Here is a 25,073-nt window from a genome sequence, read left to right on the forward strand (position 1 = left end):
TTCACTGAACTACATCGCTAAAGATTACAATGTACTAATTTATTTGCGAAAGGTCACGTTCGAACCGTAATATTGTTCATAGTTTTTACAATTTCCTACGGCACGGAATTTACCGTTTACATCTTTTTTTTTCGACAAATAAAATCTTTGTTCAGCGCAAAGTGTTCTTCTCTCTCGCGATCCTTCGAGCAAAGAAACGTAACGCTGATTCCGTTCGCGCCGTCTTTCAGGCGGAACCTGTAACTTGGACGTCAAGGACGTCTCTTTAGGGAGACCGCAGCGGGGGGGGTGGTCGTGCTGGGGGCCGAGGGGGTGGTGATGTGGCCGAACAGCCTCGGAGGTACTTCCGGCTGCAGCGGGGGCGCCGGCGCCACCGATCTCGGGGGCCTCGCCGCCTCCACCACCTCGGCCTCCGAGCTCTTCGGGCCCGCAGCGTTCGGCGCATCCGCTGCAGGGCCCTACGGCGCTCTCAAGACGAATCCCTACGTGAGCGCGCTCGGGATGCCGCCGATCGAGGCGCTACACTCGACCATCGGTTATCCCGGTTGTACACCCGCCGGTGAGTCCTACTACTGTGAGTGCCCATCATATTGTTTTATTACTTCTAGTAACCGAATAGAGTGCAGGTGCAACTTTCCGCTTTTACACGCATGCATATCGGTATGGAAATAAATTTCGCGAGCGATTACGCTAATTGTTTCCCCTTGGAGCATTTCCGCCGATTTCACACGGAGTTATGTCAATAACGCGGATAAATGAATAAAATAAAGTGTAATACCGCGCCGTGATCGGGGGAACGTTAACAAAAGTGTCATTAAAGTGGTGTAATGCGGAATTATTAATCGCTTTAAAATATATAAAGGCTAGAGTGAATTATGCATGAAAGTTGCGTCGGACTCGTGGAAAACGTTATTGTTGTTAATTTAATTATTAACGATTAGCTCGTTGATTTTATTAATCGCCATCGATTACTTATTAAACGTAGTTTGACACTGTATACCCCGATTTAATATTCATAGTTCATGCATGTATCCGCGGGGCAAAGTCGTGCGGATAAAAATTCTGTCGCGTTTAAAGGCAACCCGAGGAAGCAACGGCGAGAGAGAACGACGTTCACCCGGGCCCAGTTGGACGTGTTGGAGGGTTTATTCTCGAAGACGAAATATCCCGATATCTTCATGCGCGAGGAGGTGGCGATGAAGATCAACCTACCGGAGTCGAGAGTGCAGGTAAATCGCGGAAAGAAAGTGATGATCACTGATATGTATCTATCTGTGACGAGACTCCATTCGGGGGTATTTTATTGCGAAATTCTCTACCGTCGTACACGGCAGGTAGAAAAATGCGACCCGCACGTAGACGCGTTCGCGAAGGGTGCGAGAGTGTCTTGTTACCGAGGGGTACGCACTGTCGGCATGCAGACATCGTGCGGTCATCATCGATCCTGCCTCGTGTGTTTTTTTCGTCGGAGTTAATTAAGTTACTTGTTCACCGTACGAACGCCTACATGAGAAGTTCTCGGGCATCGGCAATAAAGCGTCTCGCGGTGTTAAAAATGACAGAATTACGACGCGGCTATATAAATTCGCGAACTAAACGCAGAATTCGTCGCAGTGTCGCCGCTCAATAGCTCGTGGTCGAAGGAACTTGTTTTGTGTAACGTGGAGAAAAACGGCATTTCCGAAATCGATACATCAGCCTCGCGCTTCTGAATGCTTCTAACTTTGTATCGTTTCGCTGGTCGTTTGGCCGAGCTGGCCGAGTCCAGAGGATCGATCCTAAACGTGTCCATGCATATATTCCACCTTCATCGCCAGAGAGGGCGCAACGCATCCCGCAATTGTCGTCCAACACACCTGGTGAACGAGATGAATGGGCGAGCGTGGTCCATAGTCTTCTGCACGTTCGCCGGCGACTGCAAAACCAGAGACTGCTCGACTCATGATCACTGTTTTCGAACCCCTGCATGACTTTTCAGTATTGATCTCTCTACGCCTATTGTGGCGCTAACAAGGCCACACTTTTTTCTACTTTTCCTCAACACCTCTGCCACCTGGTGTATATTATCGTCGACTTCCTTCGGTGAGGTTGGTCAACTTTGAGACGTCTCCGACATTTCTCTCTCGCTTGTTCGGGAAACTCTCGTTTCTCGAAATTCGGAAATTCATGCTAGCTTTGCATCACGATATGCTCGTATCGGGCTCTTTCGTTGGAGGAACGCGAGCTGTTAATGTCGTCCGCGCCAGAAAATCCGTAGAAACCCAAGCTCACTTCCGTCTCTGTCTCTCTCTCGCCGCTTCTAACATCGATCGCGTGAGGCTTCTCCAAGTTCCAGTCTCTTTTCCTGTCGCATTTCTCCCCTCTACCTTCTTCCACTTCGTTCCTCGCTGCCATCCTCGTGTACTTGTGACGTTTCGGAGGGCAAACGACGGACCGAACGACCTGAGGCGGCGCATCATTTTTCACGAAGTCTCTAAAAGAGCCGCGTGTAACATTTATAGCTTTTCTCCTCGGTAGAATAATATTCCGTGTCATTCGCGCGTGAACCACTCGGGGCTTCAAACGCGGACAGAATGATTTGTAATGTACGCGAGCGTAATTAACAGCTTTATTACAAGGTGTCCGTACGAGACCGGTGGACACTTTAAGCGCAAAACGGAGCGATTTCGTTGGTACGCAAAATCGGCTTATTCCATTCAGAGGAGTTGCTCGGTATGCGTATATGTGTATGTGTGGCACAGGGCGGAGGGGTGAAGGGGAGCGACCTATACTCCAATCGGTTTTCGTAATTCTGTTGCATTAACGACAGCCTGGTAGCGAACCAGTCCGATATGCGTGCGCGTTTTCGTTCGCGCTGCTGCAGTCAGCTTGATTGGTAATTGATAGTCGCGCCAGTCCAGCATTCCCTTATAATTGGCTATTACGCCAGCTTTGCGAAAGCTCTGCGCGACGCGCACCGGACTCGCGTTTTGTGCCGCGCGTTTGTGCGCGCCGTGTCACGCCGGGACGCGAAAATGCCCCGTCCGGTTCATATCGCGGACAGATGCGCGACTTTATTTTCCGCCGGCCGAATCAGCGCGCAGCTTTAGGCCTGTTACACAATAAGTCGTGTGTCGGATACGCCGGAACGCAGCTGATGGTTCTCCAATAGAGAAAACTCGTTTTCGCAAAAAAAAAAAACATTCTCTCATCGGAGACCATCGACAGCGTTCCGACTCCGACATACGATGGATTGTATAACGAGCCTTAGGCGTACGCTCGATAGTTACGTAAGTTCGGGTCTACGATAGGTATAGAGTAAGCCTTTTGCATTAAAAGTCTTCCCAGTGTTATCAGACTTTGCAATTCCTGGGTTTTAAGCGTTATTACAACCCGGATAGACAGAAATGCTGAACGTAGCGTGCAAACATTTAACGTATGCCTCGTGACGCCATCGCAACAACGCGTCATGTTGAAAATATTGACAATTTATATGAAGAACATTGAAATCGGTGAGGTCGCCGCTAACATTAATATTACTTTATCGCTTAGAACGAAAGGCTGATGGCTTGCTGCACGTATTGTAGACCCAACCTCTGTACGCAGCGTAACGCCGTGCGGATGTAAATGTGTTCGCAGGTGTGGTTCAAGAATCGCAGGGCCAAGTGCCGCCAGCAGCAGAAGCAGCAGCAGCAGCAGCAAGACAAGGCGCCGAGATCGAAGAAACCGACGGGGAATCCGGCTAGCAATCCACCCCCTGGAAAAAGTCCTTCAATTGCTACCACGCCCACGCCCGCCGCCGCGGTGCCCGCCACTACGCCCTTGTAAATATCGCTTATCTCGAGGAGCCGCGCGTCCACACCGTTCCGTCGCCCGCGATCGCGCCGAACGACCTTTATCTCGGCCGAGTGAGCGTCCTCGCGCGGGATAATCGACGATCTAATTAAGCTCGTTAATTACTATTTCCATTACGAGTGTAAGCTGTAGGTGTCATCGCGAGATATACATTCGTTATAAACGCGAGGTTGCACACCTCCTCCCCGTGCTTTAAAATAGTTGGCAAAGTAGTTGGGTTTAGAAAAGTAACGGTTAATGCAACACGAAGAAGCTCGACAAAATCTACGCATATAAATGACCGTTTTTTCAGCTTTGATATATCATATTTCTGACTGGGAGTGCCTATGTTAAGCATATATTTGTGATTGTTGATCAGAAATGATATAGCTTACATATCAATTTCTGGAAAATTGAATGATCAACGAACTTACAATTTTTTATAATATTTCTACAAGTCTCTTTTATCGTCTTCTCGTTTGTCGTTAAAACTGAAAGTAGTTCGGTCCTTGGAATGAAAAACGCGACATCGCCGTTTTCGTACCTGTGATGCAACTAGTACTAACTTGGACTTCAATTATCCCGGCTTCGGTGCGGTCAATCTTCTCCTAATTTTACATGTGTGTAGATCGTATTTCGATCGAAATTTGAAAAGATTCCCAAGAAAATAAATATGCGGACCAACTGCCTTAATCTCGGGCAAGCGGAGCTCGTGACCGTTAATCGACCGAGACGCGCGATCAAGGATGGCGCGAAAGCGGAATACGCGAGCTATAATGCGTTTCTGCACGCAGGAGCGGAGGCACCGGCGGCTCGGCGGCAAGTTCACCGGCGCTTTTGAGGGATTCGCCGCAATATAAGCCCGCGGGAAATGCCACTAGTTTGCTGTTAGCAGCCAGCACGACTCCACCGAGCGTAAGTGGTCTGGGCTACGCGGCGCACCTCGTTTATGCGCGCGCGATAAGCCAATCTAGATTCGAGCCTTTTCGTGCTCCTTCGTTTCATAGCTCCCGAAATAATCGTTCTTTATCGTTCACGCGAGTTCACCGTCGTCATCCCGTTCTGTCCGACAGTTAGGCGGCACGGTGTACAGCAGCGGCGGCAGTAGCAGTAGTATCTGGAGTCCGGCGATAACGGAGAGCGGCGGGGGATTTCCAGGTGACCATCAAAGGTTAGCGTGGACGACGACCGCTTCCCAGCAGCCGTGCTACCAGAATTACTCATCGTACTACACCAACATGGATTACCTCTCGCCCGCTTCGCATCAGTTGAACGTTGTGGTAGGTGAAGTGACTATATTCCTTCCCTAAATTGATTTCCCAGATAAACGTATCCCCCTTTTATTGGGTTGGTGCAAAAGTTTGTCCCGTTTTTATTCATTTCTACGCACGTAGCTACCGGAGAGATAATAAGTCATCGAACAAGACGGCGCATATTTAATTGAATGATTATATTTTAAAAGGAATGTTACATATACGTAAATTTCGATGAAGAAATGTAACGAACTTTTGCGCATCAACCCAATAAATCTGTCCCTTGTAAATACGTACGATGATCATGACTAAAGTGTAAGAAAGAACGAGTGGAGAAACGGCCGAAGAGAAACGCGTTACGTAAAAGAGAATCAATACTGTGTCGCCAGGACGGCGGAGGTAGCGGCCTTGACAATTCATGGAGCAAAACGAGAGACGAGAGTGCCTCGTCTTGGTTCTACAACAGTGCCGGATGGGGCGACCGGAAGTGAAGCTAGGAGAGTCGCAGAACGAAGGCTGGGTACATATCATCGACAACAGCGGGGATAATGCGGTACGAAACGACGTTTGTCGTTGTAATGCGGTGCCAAACTAGAAGCTCCACTTCCAGTGAATGTCGATGTAGATTAAACATATCCTTCATTCGGCCAGCGTTCAGGCACCTTGGGATGCACAGGCCGAGATCGAGAGTGCCATACGTATCCTATCGCATTTATTGATACGACATAGTTTAAATATATTTATGACATAATCATTTCGATACCGGACGACGTACCACGCGCGATCGTGTACTATTTTTTCAGATGCATTCCCGACCGTGGAATTTACGAGGGTTTCATAAATGTGTTGCGCGGTGTGCGAGATAGCTTCTATTGATAATTTAGATCTCGGAAGTTGAACCGAGCGATACGTCTCGTCTAGAGTATTAGAAATTCGAGATGATCTCAAATCGACAAGCTATGATTTTCTTCTAAGGCTTCTGTTTCCCTACCGTGGTCATTTTAATTAATGACGTCAAAACGAGAAAATATGTGCGAAAATTCTTGCGAAGTAAAAAGTTGAAATAAAAAGATATGCCTATAAAGTGACGTTTGTGAACGATTGAACAAATTTGTGTAAAGTAAGTAAAAAATGTTTCTTTTTTTTTACTCCAATAATAACCACTAAATAATTATAAAATTAATATTATAAAATCGCGTAGTTAAAAGGTTAGCCACGTTAATTCATTGATTATTGTCAATAAATATTTATTGATGTTACTATTGATTGATTATTAGAGCAGAAAAAAATTTTGGAAAAATTTGGAAATTTCTTCAATTAATCAGAAGTGTCATTTTATGGATATATGGATATTTTTATATCAACGTATTTTGTAAGAATTTTGAAAGTGTATTTTTTCGTCCTGTTATCAACCGAGATAACCGTAACGTGTGACCAGAAACTTGAAAGAGACATTTTACATTCTTAGTTTCCTCAAGATGCGTTGAACGTGTAGACTCTCGTTGATATCCAACTAGTCATAATAATAACATAAACATCGATGAAGAGAAAAGAAAGAGAGTGAAAGCGTTATTAATATGCTTCGAGATGAAGATTTAATGTGAAAAATATTTGCAAGGAAGTTACTTTCTTCTTTTTGCATAAATTTATCGTATTGCTTTGTATTATATTCAATATTATGTAACGTAATGTTTTCAATAGTTTAAATAAATATTCTACAGCCGCGATGGTGACTTTTTCACAGCGCACTGCAATGATTTCATATGTTTTCCGATACAGAGATAACTATATACTGTATATAATATAAATACTTTTATGATGTCAAGGAAAAAAATTGATCCAGCTAGGATTACGTTGAATAGCTCATGGAATACCCGTTCGTTTCATTTGGCTTGCCGATTAAAAGGATCCACAACGGGAGAATTTTCGAAAAGAGGTATATGCGTATGTGTGCACGTGACATGTGTACACAATGTACATAAATTATATATATAAAAACATATAGTGCAGGTCTGTGTACATATGTATCATTCTTTCGTGTAGGAATATATCATTACCTGACTATTAAAATGAACGTCGTTACGGACGTCAAAGTTGTTGATTATTTCCGTTTCGGATACATTTGTTTCGCGTGCGAAATAAAATATCTCACATCTTTTATATATAAAAAAAAATTTAATTAATTGTGTACACATATATATCACATATACACCGTCCTGCTGTCGAAGAATATACGTTGGATTTACCACGTATTATCTTGTATTATCTTCGTACGCAGAGGGAAAGAACGACTTAAAAGAGTAAAGTTATATATTTCTTATATCTGACAATCAGTGTCGTGATATGCAATTTCTTTTCAAAACTTGAAGCTTCGTTGCTTAGTCTTTTGTTTTTAACACTGCGGTTTGCCGATCTTACGATAAGATCGTACCTTTATCGACATTACGATCCGCTTAACCGTGCAACTCGTTTTATTATCATTCAAAATGTATCAAAATGTTTTTTTCCGTAAGGTGTAATGGCAATTTTTAGTAGATACCTAATCGGGCGGTTTGCGCATCGCTTATGATAAAACTTTCATTACCGAAATTTGGACATTTTGTGAAGAGATCTTCGATGATGAAGATTCCGAAACCGAGACATTGCATATTACTATTTGCGTCGTGTAAACGAAAATATCGGTTGTTCTACAGACGTGAACGTCGATTGATTATAAGCTAGAAGAAAAAAAAAAATCCATATGTAAAGTAAGAAAAAAGATTTAAGATGCGTAGGAGTATAAGTATGTGACTGTTTAGATTGTTATTATAAATATTATCAATAATTATAAGATGATCGACGAGCAAAAAACAACGACGTACATGTCTCAAGATGTATGAAGATAATATATCGAATTTGAATTGTACACGGATGTTTTTCATTCCCTCTTCCATTTCTGTAACATGAGAGTTCTGTCTAAGAATGTTCTATCGAAATGTTCTCGCTTGAACATGAAATATAATTAAATTACTATCGTACGAGATACGTCACGGGTACAATTTAAAATAATTAGCAAACGACAGATATGGAGGCGAACTCCGATGTAAAAAAAGAATGAAAACCTTATAAATAAAGCCAAATAAGAGCCTTGTCGCGATTATCAGTGCACAATAAACATACACTGGTGATAAATTATTAACCCTTTGCATTCGAGGGCTCCGCTCCGGCAAAGGGTTAACTATTTAACGATACTTTAGTCAATAGACGACACTCGTCAGTGTGGTTCTATAAATATCACGGCGTTACACATTACCTTTTTATATAACGGACCTCATATAACACGTATAAACAAAAGAATGAAGAATCACCTCTCAACAGGAGACATGTTCATAAAGTCCATAATGCGGTCGGCAGAAAAATCCAAACGTTGGGCGTTTTTCGAGCCACTCGGAGTACACGTAGCCCCCTTTGCAGTACAATGTTCAATCGACCGTGTAAGCTGCATCGTGCGCGACACGTTGCGTACTCTGGCGGCGAGGGAATCAAACGCGTGCACCTTCGGTGCATCGACGGAGTATCGTCCGATCATCGACCGGGGGTAAAATTTCACGACTGACATTTTCAGCTCGAGTGGATAAAGAATAATTGATCATTGATTTATCACTCGGACTGGAAGGGCCTAGGGTTCACGCAGGGCTGCTACATTACCGACTGCTTCGACCATGACACGATATATGAATACACGAACGGTTAGCTGATATTCGCAAAATGCAGTTATTAATCATCCGCTTCATCCAGAACCGGAGCAACAACGAACCCGTATAAATTACCGCCCCTAACCGTCCGAATATCGACGACGAGTGACGGCGAACTCCCGCGAAGTCGTCGTTCTTTACGAATACTTCGTCGATGACCAGTGCGGCGCGAGCGCGCCGCCAGGTGTCGCTCTGCGCCGGCGTGGGTCCGCTGCCGCCGCAGTGTCGCGCGTCGCTTCGCGCCGGTCGGTCGGTTTGACTTTTCGCGCTAGGTACTCGCCGTTGCAAGTTGACGCGTACGGGAACGAGAGCGTAAAATGATCGCGACGTGAGAGTACCGTCGCGGAGAATCGGAGTGTTATTTTCCCCCTTCGTTCTCTCGCGCTCGTCTGTGTCCGCTTCCTCTGAATTCGTCGTCTGCCTTCGCGCTCGATCTCACGTCAAAGAAAAGGATGCGGCGCGCCACTTCGCTTCTGCTGTTGCTCTGCCTGCGTAAGTACCGCATCGAAAACCGGAGTAGTGTAGTGTACATTCGGCCGTCGGCTCGATTCGCGCACACGGTGCTTCCCCCTCCCCCCCTCCTCCTCTCTCTGCTGGCTGCCGGTGTCTGTCTGTCTGTCTATCCATTCGTCTGTTCGTTGGGGTGAATCACGCGGAGGGAAGAGCCGATCGAAGTTTCTGTGGCGGTGCGTTCCTCTCTCTCTCTCTCTCTCTCTCCTTCCCTCTTTCTCCCCCTCGGAGATCCTACGCCGATCTCGCGATTCCGGTTCGCTCCGACCGGTTACGGCGCGGTCTCTCTTTCTTCCTCTCTCTTTCTACCCCTTTTTTCCCCCGATGCCCGAGACGATGCAATTACGGCTAATTGAGTCCGAATCGCGCGGCCCGACCGGAGGCGCGCGCTCGGCCGGGCTCGACTCCGAAAAAGCTCGGAGCTCGCGAGCGGTTTTGAAGTTACAACGAGAAAGAGAGAGAGAGAGAGAACTGGCCCGGGGCGATTCTCCCCGACGATCGTTAAACCCCGCGATATCGTCGGCGTAGGAAACGCGGCGGCGGGGTTGTTGATATTGAGTTACGCGTTTTAACCGGGAGCCTCGCGAAAGCGAGGAGGGCGCGAGTATCATTCCGTGCGCGAGGAAATTCGAGATATCTGGCAAGTGCATCGCCGGCGCGGCGATACGCCGAGCACACGATACGTTCCGTCGAGCATTGTTACCCGCTGTGGTATACCCGATCGCATGCCGCTCTGCTTCGCGATAAAATCGCCGAGTAATTCGCCGGGTAAAATATTTCGGTGTTACCGGTTTGCTTAAGCGCACGATCAAGCATCTCGAGTACGCGGCGCGCAATGAAAAAATAAAACGACCTCTCGTGTGCCGCGTAAATCGTTCCATTTAGTCGCGTGTTGCTCGGACGAACTGTTTTTCTTCGCGTACGCATCTCGCCACGCTTCCTCGTTTCGATATCGTACAGTTTTGATACCGTGCACCGTCAGATCTTCGAACGAGACTTTAGTCCGTATTCTGATTTCATATTTATCGATAAAAATGCCTTACGCGCCAATCAGGTGGCATCTAAGCCGCTCTTGTCGATGAAAGTCAGTTCAGAATATGGATCTTTGGCTATACTCCGAAATCTAACGTTACGTGAAAATCTATAATTAACGTTACGTACATACTATGGATTTTGAGTACTGTCAGTACTTTCAGCACATTAATACAGCCTTCATATGGCGTTTTATACCTCTTGAATCAATATTTTCCGGGCACTTCGGGGGACGATTATTTCTGAAACGACCGATAACTTTATATCTTGTCGTTACTACCTCGCTTCTAAGTAATTCACCGCGATACCACGCGCTCTCGTGTCCCGCAAAAAGGGATAATTTGACGGTGCTCGGCGCACGTTCACCGCGATTACACCCGCTCTCGCACATTAAACGTCCATTTTATCATCAAATTCGCGAGCGGGCCTGCGTATTATCGCGAACCTCGTGAACCTCCGCCTCGAGTTCATTCGCAAACCTGTTATTCGGTCGGCGACTACGACAACCGACTGTATCGGATATCACACCGCTCTTCGAGGGAAAAAGGAGGACGGAGGTACGAAAGTAAAAAGAGATTACAGATCTTTCTCCTCTTATCGTATCGTGCCTCCTCCCTCTTTTGTTCTCTCTATAATTCAGCAACACGGGTTTAAAGAGTCACGAGGAAAAACAGAGAAGAGAGGCATCCCTTCGGCCAAATCGGAGCCGGCCAATTTGCGCCCTTCTCGCGGAGAGAATCTCCCTCACGTCTCTCACACTAGAGAGAGAGAGAGAGAGAGAGAGAGGGAAAGAGAACTCTCGGAACAACGAGACGAGGTCCGAGTAGTGGAAAGGATGCTGCCACTCTCCACCATGACGGTGGCTCTCCTCTCAAAGAGGAGGAACCGGTTCGATAGCCGCGCACACCTACACGATGCGAAGCGACGAGTGTACGCAGACTCAGTCTGCGGACGAGCAGAGGGCAGGGTAACGGGGAGGAGCAGCGGCAAGGGGCGGGGGGGAGGTGGCCGACGTGTGGTATTACATAGGTGCACACCTATACCTAATATCGGCCGCCACGGCCTCGAAGTGGGTGCGCGCGTGCAACGTACACGAGGTTACACTGGAGAGTGAGCCCATGGTGCCCCGTGGCTGCTACCCTTCGATATTCTCCTCTCGCCCTTCTTCCCTTTCTCTCTCTCTCTCTCTCTCTCGGTTTCTCTGCTCCTTCACTCATCCTACCACTCACCGACACCACTCGGCCATTCATCTTGGTCCGGTGCTCCTAATTACACGTCTCGGGTTACGGAGGAGAAGCGGGATCGAGGTCCCGTCGAGAGACGTGCCCCTGAAAAGAAGACCGGGGGTACGCGGGCGGCTTGGCCCCCCGCATCGCCCTCTCGTTCTCTTTTCTTCTCTCGCCTCGTGTCCGTCGTCGGCAAAGTCCGACTCTCTCTCTCTCTCTCTCTCTCTCGGTTACGCACTCCGTTTCCGTTCCCCGCGCGAACGACCGCTTTTTTGCCACCGCTCCGTGCCGCGACTAAGGGTCCTTTGTGCGCGGCCGGCGCGCGCGGTTATTTTATACGCCGAATGTTATTCAACGCGCCGCGGAGTTGCGTCGCGCGCGTTCCGCGTCTCTCCCTTACGCACGTCAGTTATTAGCCCACTCGCTCGTTCTCCTCCGGTTTAGACGTTGCGTGACGCCGTCGTGGTTGTACGCGTGTCTCGCTGCAGGGAGCGGCAGAGAGAGAAAGAGAAATTGTATTAGCCCTTTGATCCTCCGAGCTGCTGAAACGACTCCGGAAAGAGACAAAGAGAGAGAGAGAGAGGGGGGGGGGGNGGGGGAGAGAGAGGTTAATAAAGACGCGGGTGGCACGTAGCACGTATAAAGAGCAAGAGACCGACATTCTTTTTCTGGAAACGCCGGCGACACGCGCACGTATTCAGGCTCGTGTTGTGCTCGCAGCTGCAACGCGGATGCGTACCGGCCACGTGAAATTTCAGTTCGGCTATTTCTGGGCAGGAAGATTCGACCGGGTATCTTTTAAAGTCGAGGCAGCCAGTTAGCACCGCGAAAAGAGATTTCAATGTTTCGATACATTCGAGATATTTGATAACACGTCTTTCTTAGATAGGGAATTTGAAACTTTTCACGTTCACTTTCGCACGTTGCAGGATTTTGTGAAGAATCACATTTTTTTTTTTTTTCAAATAATTAATTGATTGCGCGACATATCGTATTTAGAAGTTCAATTTCACTTATGAGCACACCTGGTGAGTGCAAGTCTGAGGTCGGTATTCATAGCCAGATCTTATATTCAAGACCGTCTTAAGTTTACCTTCAAATGCTTCGTATAGCCAATAAAATGAACCGTAGAGAATCTGAGGGTAAATTTAAGACGGTCTTAAACATAAAATTCGACAGTGAATACTGGCCAAAGATTTTGGATAAAATTTAAATATTTAGTTTTTTTATAAAGTAAATGTTACTTGTAACGTTTCTGAAAAAAAAAAAGCACAGGACTTATCCTGCGATTATCATTTGCCATCTCTTCGTTCCGTCGACATACGGGATCGTCGGACAAACCGCTGCGTCATCGGAGACACCGAAATTGCGGCCCGTCTATCGGCAAGAGATGCGATCGCTTTTCCCGTTACCATCGTCTTTCAATTCCTCTTCCAACTCTTTCCTTCCCATTCGCGTCGATTGTCGGGTATGCCTTCTCTTTCGCGGCGGTTCAAAGCGCACAAAACGGCCCGCCGCGAGCGAAGTCTGCGTTTGATGGCCTCCGCGACGGGGTCCGCCGTGAAACGGCGGATAATATATTTCGAGAAGCGAGTCGAGTGGCGCCCGATAGGCGACACCGGGCTCTTTGAAATTCGCTCGCGCGTTTTCATTATGCGCACTCCGAAAATGGCGCATCCCGCGCTCGCACCGTACATCCGCGCGTGCGTCTCCTTCCCTTATTTCCCGTTGGACGGGTTCCTTTCTTTGACTGATTTCCGCGAACGGGAACCGCATCAGTGCGATCTTCCGGTCCCTTTCTTGCCCCTTTCTGCCCCTTTTCGCTTATTCTTTCCACTTATTTTTCCATTGAATACCAACTTACTTGGCCGCTTTGACGAAGCAGCGGCTTTGTTTCCGGTAAAGTTTGACTAATTAAATCATAATAATAACATTTCATTTGTGAATAATATTCGCGATCTCTTGACAACGAAGTAACGCCATAGGTCTTTCAGGTTTTGCAATCTGAGAAAAATGGTAAAAATCGTAGTTTTTTGCATTTTTTTTTTTAATTACTCACATTTGTTGAGTTTATTCGAAATGTTTACTTATTGCCTTTGTGGACTAGCTGCCGCCAGAAAGCCAGAAGTTAATACATTGGATCTGGCTGATAATAACAGTGATCGTATGGATCTAAATTTGTTTTCCTGAAAAATAAAAGAACAGGAGTAGAATGTAGCGCCTTAAGCTGACTGGTGGGCATTAGGCAACTCTTCCCCTACTGTCAAGGTTAATTGCCGAAACTTGCAGGTAGAATCGAATGACTCACCGCACTGATGATGAATTATTCCAACTCCTTTTCTTCGCGTGTCCCCGAGCTAGAAATAGAGTATCTCGTCGTTCACGGTGGGACAACGCACTTGAGCTTCGAGTTCCTCAAAAATAAAGAACAACGGCGCGCTTCGCACAGTTATCCTCCGTCCGTATCCGCGGCGTATCGTCTTCCGCGTCGCGCCTCTCCCTCCTTCTCACTCATCCCACGCACTTGCCCGGGGCGAGAGCGAGTTGCACTTTGCCCTCGCTAAAAGGGCGTCAGCGTCCCGCTGGCCCTCGGCAGGCTCTCGTCTCCTTCCTCTCCTCGCTTTCCTGTGTTTTCCTTTTTCTCTTTATGCTCGTTTCCTCCCTTCTTTTAATAAGTACGCCTTACGAGTCTCTCGGTGGCGGTCGTGCTCTCGGGACGAGCTCAGAGCCGCGGAAGCGTCCCGAGAGCGCGAACCTCGCCGCTCTTAGGACGTCTGGGAGGCGGCACAGCGAACGTAATTATTTGCACCCACAGCATCGCGCAGATCGGCACCCCCCCGTGAATACGTACGTGGGTGCGGGAGGGCCGTGTTGAAAGATCGGTAGGGCACGCGGGGGAGGGGGTTGAATTTTTCCTTTCACACGAGCGTACGCGCGTCCGCACGGACCTCGTTGCTCCTTCGCTCGACGTAACTGACGGCCCGCGCATAATTCATGTCCGCGTGTTAGTTCGCTGGCTGCGAGCCGCGTGATAAAGTGCGCATTCTACGTGCATGTGATGAATTATGCATTCGGCGTGCGTTACATATAACCGCGCCGTGCCGTTGCTGCTGCTGGGAGCCGTTCTAATTGATACGGGAAGGTGGAAGTTTCTACCGTAAAGGGAGCTGCTGCGCGCTTGCGGCGAAGCCATTCGGGAAATTAAGATGTTTCGATAAATCGTTGTTGTTCTTCTCACCGTCGTTCGCCCCCTCACTGCAACGTTCTCGCGGGCGTTTACATACGACATTTCTCCGACGGATCTCTCGTGTAAACATTGTCGACGCTATCGAGAGCTTCTGCATCGTCTGTATATTCTCTCTCTCTCTCTCTCTCTAAAAAGCTGACAGACACTTGAGACCCTTGAAAGCGTCATTAAAGTACCACAGGGCGTGTCGCAGATGCGCGCGAGTGCGATTGTCTGGTTTTATCTGATTCGAAACTTCGCGGATGACTTTATGGAAATGCGAAAAGTTTTTAACGGTTCTCCAAAAGCGATCTTTCGATCTAAAGACGGTCGTTACCGGAGTCGCGTGTACATATCGAGAAAAAGATTCCGGCGGAGCATAACGAGCCAAGTTCCGCTTCTACCGCGGCACGAACTTCCCCTCCAGTCCCCCCTCGTTCGGTCCCGTGACGCCTGGAAGAGGGATCGCACGCCGTGTACCACGAATAATAATCGAAGAGTGCTCCGATGAGAGGGAGGGAATCGTGCTCGCGAACCTACTTCCCCCCCTCCCCAGACTACTTTGAGAAAACACCTCCCCCCGTCGCTCGTCGATTCACCGGAAGGAGACGCGCAAGAGGAAGACATTAGGATCGCCTTGTGATCCTCTTAAAGGGTCATTTCGAAATAAAAGCCGGGAGTTCCTTAACGACATGTCGCGTAACGATGCGAAGTATTTAAGCCACTCGACTAATCCGGCCGTGATCTTTTCGCTCGTTAATTTCTAACGCCTTACGCGTGATCACGATCGAAAGCAGGATTGCTCCTACCCGTGTTTATGACAAAACAAGCGCGCACAACATCGATATTTAATTTTTACCGGTCAATCGTCGACCGACCGACCGTTCGACGAAGTTCTCGGTCGTGGGAGATCCCCGGAGTTTAAGCGAATTTGCGCCCTCACCCTTTTCGAGGTCCGTCACGCAAGAACGCGCGCAACAATGCACCAGTTACCTAACCTTTATAACCTGCCGGCGATTCCACAGGGGACACCCTGTAGACGTCGAGACGGACGAGCGCACCAACGGGGCAGCGTAGTCGAAAAATCGGGCCGCTTGTGTAAACGTCATAAAGCGGCGCGGTTGCAGCTGTCGTCGAAGAGAAAGAGAGTAAGAGAGACGAGAAGGAGATGTTTAGCTCGGGGAAGGAAGCCAATCTCGAGAGTAGGTCGTAAAAGCGGTCGTGTTTACCCTTCGGGGAGGTTTCACGACCGGCTAGCATGACTGACGACTGGCGCAACGGGCATTCTTTTTTCGGATGCAACGCGCCGCTCCCTCTCTCTCTCTCTCTCTTTCTCGCTCGCCCGTCTTGCTCTCGTGTGCTGATAAACCACGGGGCACGGATTGACATCGCTGAGCCGCGCGCGTTCGGGCAGATACCGCTTAACGATCGCGCTTAAAACACACAGTGCTGGTCGTAAAGCGCGCCGCGATAACGGAAATTCTCCCGTCTTCCCGATGTCTTGGTAAGCGACGAGTGATAAGTCCGCGATATATTTTTGGAAGGAATTCTTCCGACTTTTTCACGGACTCGCGGCAGCCAGCCAGCCGGTTTCCCGGCGAGAGACGCGCTCCGCAATCAATGCTTTCTTTGACGTTGCGCGCGCACGGGTGAACCCGGTGAACCCGTCGTGGAAGTGTGCACGCGCAGATACGCGCATAATTAGGACACCTTAATTGCGACACATTAATCAATATCAATTCAGCCGCAACATCAATCAGTATCGATCGCGTGATCGCCGTAATTTAATTCAAATCCTGCGAAATCCCGTTAGCCGGACGTTGCGTGCACGTCCCCCCCCCCCGCGTGCTTCCGCCGGCCAGTTAGGAGTTGGTTTAAAATTGTGGATCGCGCCGACCGGCGGTGTCAGACCAAAGGAAGTACCTGGGATACACAATTATAGATAGGGAGACTGGCAGGGCCAGAGCGAAGATAAATAAAAGAGCTGAAGAGCTCCCCCCCTCCCCCCCGCTTTGATAGATTTACGACCGTGCATTATGGTTCCCGGCGCATTCGTTCGCGCGACGGTTGAACGGTTGAACTGTACAGCGTTCGGGATCACACAGGAGGGGATATTAGTTACTGCTCGTGATAGACTTACGCGATCGTTGGAATATATATATCGTCGTTTATTATTATCGTGGCTTAAATATACTTTTCGGCACGTGTGCTTTCTCTCTCTCTCTCTCTCTCTCTCCCCCCTCCGTCCCTCTTTCTCTCTCTCTCTCTCTCTCTGTAAGATCTCTCGCAATCGAGACCCTGTAGGGTCGTCAGCATAAGTACCGAATTTTCGATATTGGTATCGCTGATATTAAATCAGCATTAGATTAAAATCAAGTGATACCTCGTGTTCAAACCGGCGGTCGGATCGATTCTCTATGATTGGCTGTTCGCAATCGTGCATCAGCGAAACACGGATTGTTCCCATAGTTCTCGACGATTGGATCTGCAATATTGATCCTATTCTCTTGAGGATCGTCTACAATAGGCGTAAAGTATGCAACAAGCCGTAAGCAGCAAGCTGATTGACCAGCTGGGTCCTTACAATTTCAGAATAATCCACTGTGGTTGGTCAATTCGCTTACTGCACACTTCACGGCTATTATCGGCCTTACTGTTAAAATCGTTTTCAAAAGTAACAACGTTTCTGACAGTAAATTTAAGAATTTTATATTAAAATTTACAACCTTTCATATTTTCACAATATCAATGTTGCTGGTTACGATGCTTCATATTTACCATAAAATCAAAGGGCAAATATGAAATTTCATACTTTTCCGTCTGATATTACATAATTTGCCGTTTAGTTGACATATTCAGTTGTGACACATTATAATATATTATGATATATTAGATTTATTCTAATAATTAATAATACACGGTATAATTATTAATACATTATTAACACATGATATTAATACATAATTAAAGTACACGTGAAACTTGATAGTTTATATAATGAAAATTTCTGATATTCTATTTCCGTATTTAAATATATTATCTGTGCAGGATGATACATCGCGTGTATCATGTGTTATATAATATACCAATACGTGTTATATAATATGTACACGTGTCATGACGAGGGTGCACGCGATTGGTGTGAAACGGCGAGATGCCGAGAAAAATGGCATTTGTTTCACATTCGTACGCTAAATCTTCGCTGAGATACGACCGTTCGAAGAGTTTGGAGTGTTTTGGCGGGGTGCTGATCTTTGCCGCACGACCAGCGGTAGCTCGTAAACATTGTAATATGTTCGCACCATGAACCTCACACCTCTCGGCGGTGCACTCGACTCAAAGGAGCAGCGCGCAACATTGTCGGCGGCCTCATCAGTCCTTTCGTTCCCCATCTGACGATTTCGTCGCTCATCGATTTCTCCGCGTGGAACAGCCGTGGAACGGCGTGAAACAAACCGCGTTCGTAAACTGAGATCGTTCAGCTTCTGATAAATGAATAATCGTTTCTTCGTGTTTTTAATTAACTTTTCGCTATACGAGTGAATTGAATTATAATTTAATTTTTACAAGTAGTTTTCACAGTTTGCGTCTCCACTTTTGCTTACACGTCTCGATTGCACGAGGAAACGTAAACTTATTACGATCCAGCCAGTTGTTCCGGGTTAGAAGGGTCTTCGACAAAGGTCGCCTCGCAGATCACATTGATAAAAAAATCGCTTCTCGACATTATTCACCGCGCCGAGCGAGGCTAAGAATCCACAATTGAATAACGCATAGGCGACACCTGCGAATCGCCGCAACTCGTGCCAGTCATGCGAAACTTCACCGCGCCTATTTACTTTTCATTTGCTAGAGGCGGCAAATAAAAGATAAATAAACGTAATAAAAAAAAAAGAGAGAAGAAAAAACAAATACATCGCCCCGGCCGAAATACTATGTCAATTGCTATTTCGAATATCGCCGATTCTCGCGGTTATTTGAACAATTTCGCGCCCTTCCACCGACACAGCCGATCGATATCCGTCGTTTATTTCCAACAATGCACAGTCGTCGGCGCGATGCAGGGCAAGGAGGGGGAGGGGGGCGGCACAGGGGGGCTCGCCGAACACGCTGCAGCAATATAATATGAAATTTGAACGCACACACGCAGACGCACACGGCGGATTATAGTTAAACGCGGATATAATATTTCTTATGGCCGCGCTCGCGCGACGGATTAATTATTCCCAGACGCGCGCTTACCACGGCCGCGTTGACGTTGCATGAGCATGTGAGATCGATGGGAGTCGGCCGTTTACATGAGCCGTACGGCAACGCGCAGCGTCTACGTAGAGGCGCGCACTGTGCGTTGCACGCTGTGTGTGCGCGCCTACCGTAAGTACGCGCGCAACGCGTGTTCCCGGGGCGGAGGAACTCGCGCGATCGATTTTCGCCCCGGAGGATTTAATCCACGCCGGTGCGCGCGACCATTGTATGCAAACGCGGCGCAACGATCGTCCGACGTCGTCGTCGTCGTCGGGGCTCGGGAATCACGATCTCTCCCGCGCGCGTGTATCATATTGTACATTTTATGTCGGCCTCCTCTTTTCTCTCCATTTCCCTCTTTCGTGCCGGCCGGCGTTATCGCCACCGAGCACCGGGAACGCCGGCTCGAACGCGGCGCGGGATTTTCACCGTTTTTCCCACTCCGCACGCTCGACGCGGCTCCATTCGATCGCGAATCGCAGCCGCCTGTTCGTGGTTTGTTACAGTCACTTTGCGCACTTGGACACGCGCGAATCTTCCCTCCCCCCCCTCTTTCTCTTTCTCTCGTTGTTGATAGTCGCGCGCCGCTGCGCGATTCAATGATCGTGTTTCGCGACGTGTTTCGGGTAGTTTATTTCTTGATGCTCGATTCGAGTTCGGCATCAGCTTTTGGAAAGGCGAGAGTTTTAGCCACACGTTTGCTACCACTGTTAATTTGGAAATTATTCATCACAGACCGTCCCACTATTTTTTTGTTTTGATGTAATAGCGCGAACAGTCTTAACTTGTTCATGCACTGAAGGAAAAGTACTGCCGCTCAAGTAATGTTTATTCCAAGTAAAACTCCAATACCTCTTGGCAAATATTTACTAGACATGCACAATAAAAAATTTTGTTTTATATTTCTTAACATAATCTCCATTTTTTACTGTGTAGAAATATAATTAACTGGGCGCAATATTATGTTTTCTTCGTATAAATATATATTGCACATGTTACAATTGCGACAAATATTAAATTCACGATGTAGAGAATATCAGAATTTATTTTTAGAAAATATTTATTGGACAGAAGAATTGAAATTGAAAACCACTAGGTTTATTCAATGGAAAAAAAAAGTACTACATAATTCTAGCAAATATTGAAATTTAGAACCATTTTATACTTACATTCGCTAATTCACTTATAAATTAAGATGTTATTGCGTTCAAGCAAGTAATTTACTATAAACTATTAAAATATACTTATGCTGATAAAAATATTACTTTATTTAACAGGCAGAAAAACACAATCACATTTATTTGATTCCAGTACTTTTTTCCCGTGATGGACATGGAATAAAAAAATACTATCGCCATCACACAATATGACGTTGGTTTTGCATAAAAATCACCTGCGCGACGCGTGGACGGCTGACGTGTTAATATTACTCCTGCGCGCTCAAATAGAACTAAATAAATGTTTCCTTTGCGATCGATACCCGTCGAAATGATAACAACAATTTCGCGAGACGAAGCGGCGGTTCGTTTAGCCGACTGTCAGTATTCAGGCAACGTTCACCGATTGGCCGCTGTTCGTTAACGAGACGGCGTTTCCTTTTCTCTTTTTCTAGTGGCACCCGCCCGCAGCCAAGACGGCGATCTCTACTTCTCAGTGAGCCCCGCGGAGCACTCGGTCGTCGAGGGACTTCCAGTACGCTTGAGATGCGAAGCACAGCCGGCCTCGCACGTGAAATACTCGTGGAAGATAGACGGACAGCCGCTCGCTCCCAGTCCGCGGAGGCATCAAGTCGAGGGCGATCTTGAAATCACCAGGGTCAATCGAATCTTGGACAGCGGGAACTTCGTCTGCGTGGCCACACACGAGGAGACCGGCTACGCGATCGAGAGCTCGCCCGCGAAAATCGACGTTCAATGTGAGTCCCATCGTTCGTTCACTTATCTCCACGCGCTTGCAGCTCGCAATCGCCGGAAGGTGACAGATAGACCTGCGTGCAAAATTACGTGCGTACAAAAGACGATGGGTAAAATGGAACTTTGGCCTCCACTTTGATCGAATAAGCCTTTCTTCCTCTTCATTTGTTCATTCGTGTTGTTCCCGCATATCGGTCGATCTTCACTTAATATTCTTTATTTTATTATACTTACTTTATTATACTTTATTATACTACTTTATTATACTTTTATTATACTTTTACACTTTCATTAACATACCGTTCTCGTAATAACTTCTTATACATTTGACGGCTTCGTATGCTGACTTTCGCACAGTAACTGACAGACTTCGCTGCGACGTATAATTTTCTATGCCGGCAAATTATGCTCCTCCGACCGAAATGACCCGGCCGTTTCGTAATCTCCCTTCGATCCCGTCGGTATCGAGTAGACTTACCGTTCGACCTGAATCCGCGCCAAATATAAGCCGGTGTCCACTCGGCTGCTTGGCCGCCGGCGCGAATTAGCCGAACTTTATCACGGGATGTGTCTCGGGCTTAACGAACGGTAATGTGGCTTTATTACTTATTCGTGGGCGCGCTCCGTATTTCCGTCCGTTGCGGAAACGCCCGGCTCGCGACACAGCCGGGGTGAGACGAAAATCGGTCGGCGCGAAACGAGCGCGACTCATAAAGTACACAGCACGGGCTATTCAACGGACCGCGCGGCTGCGCCGGCCCGATAAACCGATATAATCCTCCGTTCAATCGGCACCGTTGCTTAGTCAACAAAAGGACGCGGCGGGCTTCGTCATCGGCGTCGCCCGGAGGACTCGAGAGAGGCCCCTCTCCCCCCCCCCCNCCCCACATCGAAGCCGCATCGTCGTCACGGCGCTTTTTAATCGTCTCCCGTCTCCGCAAAAGCGCGGATCAAACGCCCCCCGTGTGCAGAAATTACACGGGCCGAACGAATGAAACGGAGGAGCACGGATCGAGCGAGGGATCGCGGAGGGAAAAGGGACAGAGGAACACCCCTCCCCCTGTATCGGGGGTATAGAAAGGGCCGCGGGAGGGAGAGAGGCAGAAATCGATTCGTGATGGCTCGAGCTACGGGCCATCCTGCCTTTCCCTCTCCAATTATTCGCCCGTGCGACATTAATTAAGCAAGATAATTTGCTCTCAAACCGCGCGCTGCCCAATATGGCCTCCACGGCTACGCCGCCGTTCTCGCGTTCACATTTTAATGATTCCAAAACGCTCGGGGCTTTCGCTCTAGCTGGCAATAATTCCGCGAACGTCGGGACAGGAAGATGAAAAGAGAAAGAGGGGGGAAAGGGAGAGACAGCGACTAACTGGAGAGAGCGTTTATATACGCGCGCAGAGCCCGCCTGCGTGAGTATTTTTGCGCGAATCAGAGAAACGCGCGGGGTCGCGAGGGGTTGCGGAAAAAAGGTAAGAGCGATGCCGAGATCTGGCGTCGACGCGCGGGACCGAACGAGTAATGAAGAAATTTGCGGAAAAGTACATATTAGATTGTCGTGAGGGGCACGGGGGGGGGGCGAGAGGGCGAGAGGAAGAGGAGGCGGAGGGGACGGGAAGGAGCGTAAATGAGAAAGAGTGCGACGCGAGAGTGCGTCGTTAGCGCACGGCCGACTCGTTATCACAATGTATCGTCTCGTAATTATTATCACGCGCAGCTGCCAGCCGCGATGCACGGAATGCGCGCAGCCGGCGCATTTAGCGCGTTCGAGCTTAACATCGACGCGCCGATTTCATTTAGTAATTGCAATAAACACCGCCGCGATAATGGCGATGTCGCGTTCCCCGCGACGCTCTTTGTTCAGCGTCACTCCGGGTTTCGTCTAATCAGCGGAGTTTTTAATGAACTACCCTCACGTACGCGAGGGAGAAGCCGGCCGTATATGCGGTTCGTTATCGCGCGTCTGCAGTGTTAATGTCGCTTTAAAATCAGGTAAAGAGAAAGAGAGAGAGAGAGAGAATTATATCACTCTAGCATTCTCTATAAATGGATTCTGTGCTTCTGTTTGTGCTTTTAATCCGTGTAGTATTATTTCGATCTGTAAACGAAGATTATATTGAGACGATAAGGGAAATAACATCGAGACAATTTCGGGCGGGATAAACCGCCGAGTATTAACGTTAGAGCAGAATAGCTGACTTATTGGTTTTGTGCCTTAACACTAAAACTTCCGAAACGGTCCGAATGACCGGTCTGTAATTTTTTCTTATAAAAGTTACTCCAATTTCTAATGGTGTACTATCTGAGATTAACCATAATTTTTGTCGCATTGTGTAAACGAATAAACATTTTTTTCTTTGTATTACGTTTTTTTTTTTTTTCAAAAAAATCTTATTTAAACTGCTCCGGTAGAAAAGTACACGTTAATTGTCGGTAGTTTTAGTGTAAGTCTTTGTCTCGAATAATACACTATTTGTTTTGTGTCTTTTAAACTGAAAAAGCCGTAAATTCCCTTACTGCGTCGGGCAGGCAAAGAACGAAAGTGTGATAATAAATGTCGCAAGCAAGCGCAACATGCTAATTGAAATTGCACGAGAGAACTCCTAGTTTTCGATGTTGCCGCGAGGAGATGAACTTGGTTTAATTGTGACACTGACGGCACGTCCAATCGCTAATTAGCTCACATCAAATATTAACGCGGCGTCTCGCAGCGATTACACCTTACTTGCGAACGATTTATAAAATATGGATATTCACGCGAGGGATACAAACAGACAGAGCGAGCGGGAGGGAGAGAGAGAGGCATAGAAGGGGAGGAAACGCGATTGTTCCTTTTTTTTTTTTCGAATGAATAAAGTTAGTGTTGATTTCGCCGTTAGAGTCAGTAGAGATAAGTGTACGCTCTTCAGAATTTTATGTTCCATTAAAAACAAATGAAAAAGGCTTGTATTTGAAACAGTGTATTTATTAAGCTCTTTATTAAGTTAAATTAAAAATCAAAACAAATATAAAGTCTAATTTTTTGTAATTTAACAAAAAAGAACATAATTCAAAGTGCGCACTCTTGTGCCGCACACGGAGTAAGTGTGTACATGGATGTCGGGCAAGTGTATTTACAATTTTAATATTGTACAAATCGCATGCAAAAACATCTCTCTCATAGATTGAGCGTTGCACATGTCACCATTTTTTGCATTTGATACATTCTATCCAATCTTCTGATTCATCAAATTTTTCGTGACAGAGTGAATAAAAATACTCATCTTCAGTCTTTTCTCTTTATTATTGAACGTTTCTTAAAATTAGCATCAGAAGATCCTGGATTTCCAGAGACTAATTCTCTCATGGTAACCTTTTTCTCTATTTCTCTATTCGTCTTCTCCGTCCTTTTTTCCGGCTCGCGCCGAGCACACTTGCCCCAGGTACATCTTTTCCCGGGGAAAATTCTAAATTATAAAATAACCCGGTACTTTCTTCTTTGCAAAACATTGACGAACGATGTAACTTTTGTAGAAATATATTACCTTCTTTCGTCGAGCAATTAAAGTGTGGCAAGCTCACGAAGTGCGGCAAAATTTTTAAGAATATTACTTGTCCTCACATTTTCGTATTTTTGTCTATTGCAAACGCGCGCTGCGTCCACTCCGGCGTACTTTATTCTAACTTTTTTCGCCCCGAGATGTCGACTAAACACTTCATAGACTGACACCTCGCCCCTTCCACACAGAATTGTAGGCAATGCGTACACTTATCCGCTGCGTACAGTTATTCCGACTGGTTCTACTTGATGCCCGTTCGTTTTTTTTTTTTCATTCGGCTCGTTCATTAATTATATTCTCAACACAGATATTTTCGAAATATAATATTTCGAAACTCCAAGAGCCGAAGCATACCTGTTTTGGTGCTGCTAAATATTAATATTATCAATATTAATATGCCTGCGGAAAGATGAAACTTGGCCGGTTGTATTGACGCACCGGGAATTCTCCCGCAATTATTTTCATCTGTAATAACGCAATAGAGGTAAGCGAAATAACGCAGTGACGCGCGTACCCGCAAATATGAGAAAGAAAATATATGCGATATACCGTAATATATGCGGCGGTGCGATATGATACACG

The 25,073-nt window shown here is 47.0% G+C and overlaps 2 protein-coding genes across 2 annotated transcripts; both read left to right on the forward strand.

Annotated features, from left to right (window-relative positions):
- The first annotated feature begins 318 nt into the window (after positions 1-318).
- LOC106741020 (homeobox protein OTX2-like) lies at positions 319-6,288 on the forward strand. Its single transcript, XM_014612577.1, has 6 exons — positions 319-574; positions 1,078-1,229; positions 3,619-3,803; positions 4,608-4,728; positions 4,887-5,093; positions 5,456-6,288. Exons 1-6 carry the CDS (start codon positions 319-321, stop codon positions 5,555-5,557), a joined length of 1,023 nt encoding a protein of 340 aa, XP_014468063.1. The 3' UTR covers positions 5,558-6,288.
- Positions 6,289-9,081: 2,793 nt separating this feature from the next.
- On the forward strand, positions 9,082-21,091 carry LOC106741002 (inactive tyrosine-protein kinase 7-like). The gene is made up of 3 exons (XM_014612554.1): positions 9,082-9,292; positions 20,652-20,954; positions 20,997-21,091. Exons 1-3 carry the CDS (start codon positions 9,253-9,255, stop codon positions 21,089-21,091), a joined length of 438 nt encoding a protein of 145 aa, XP_014468040.1. The 5' UTR covers positions 9,082-9,252.
- Positions 21,092-25,073: the final 3,982 nt, after the last annotated feature.

The sequence above is a fragment of the Dinoponera quadriceps genome, unplaced genomic scaffold (assembly GCF_001313825.1).
Source record: "Dinoponera quadriceps isolate SergipeBrazil2010 unplaced genomic scaffold, ASM131382v1 scaffold367, whole genome shotgun sequence".
Taxonomy (NCBI): domain Eukaryota; kingdom Metazoa; phylum Arthropoda; class Insecta; order Hymenoptera; family Formicidae; genus Dinoponera; species Dinoponera quadriceps.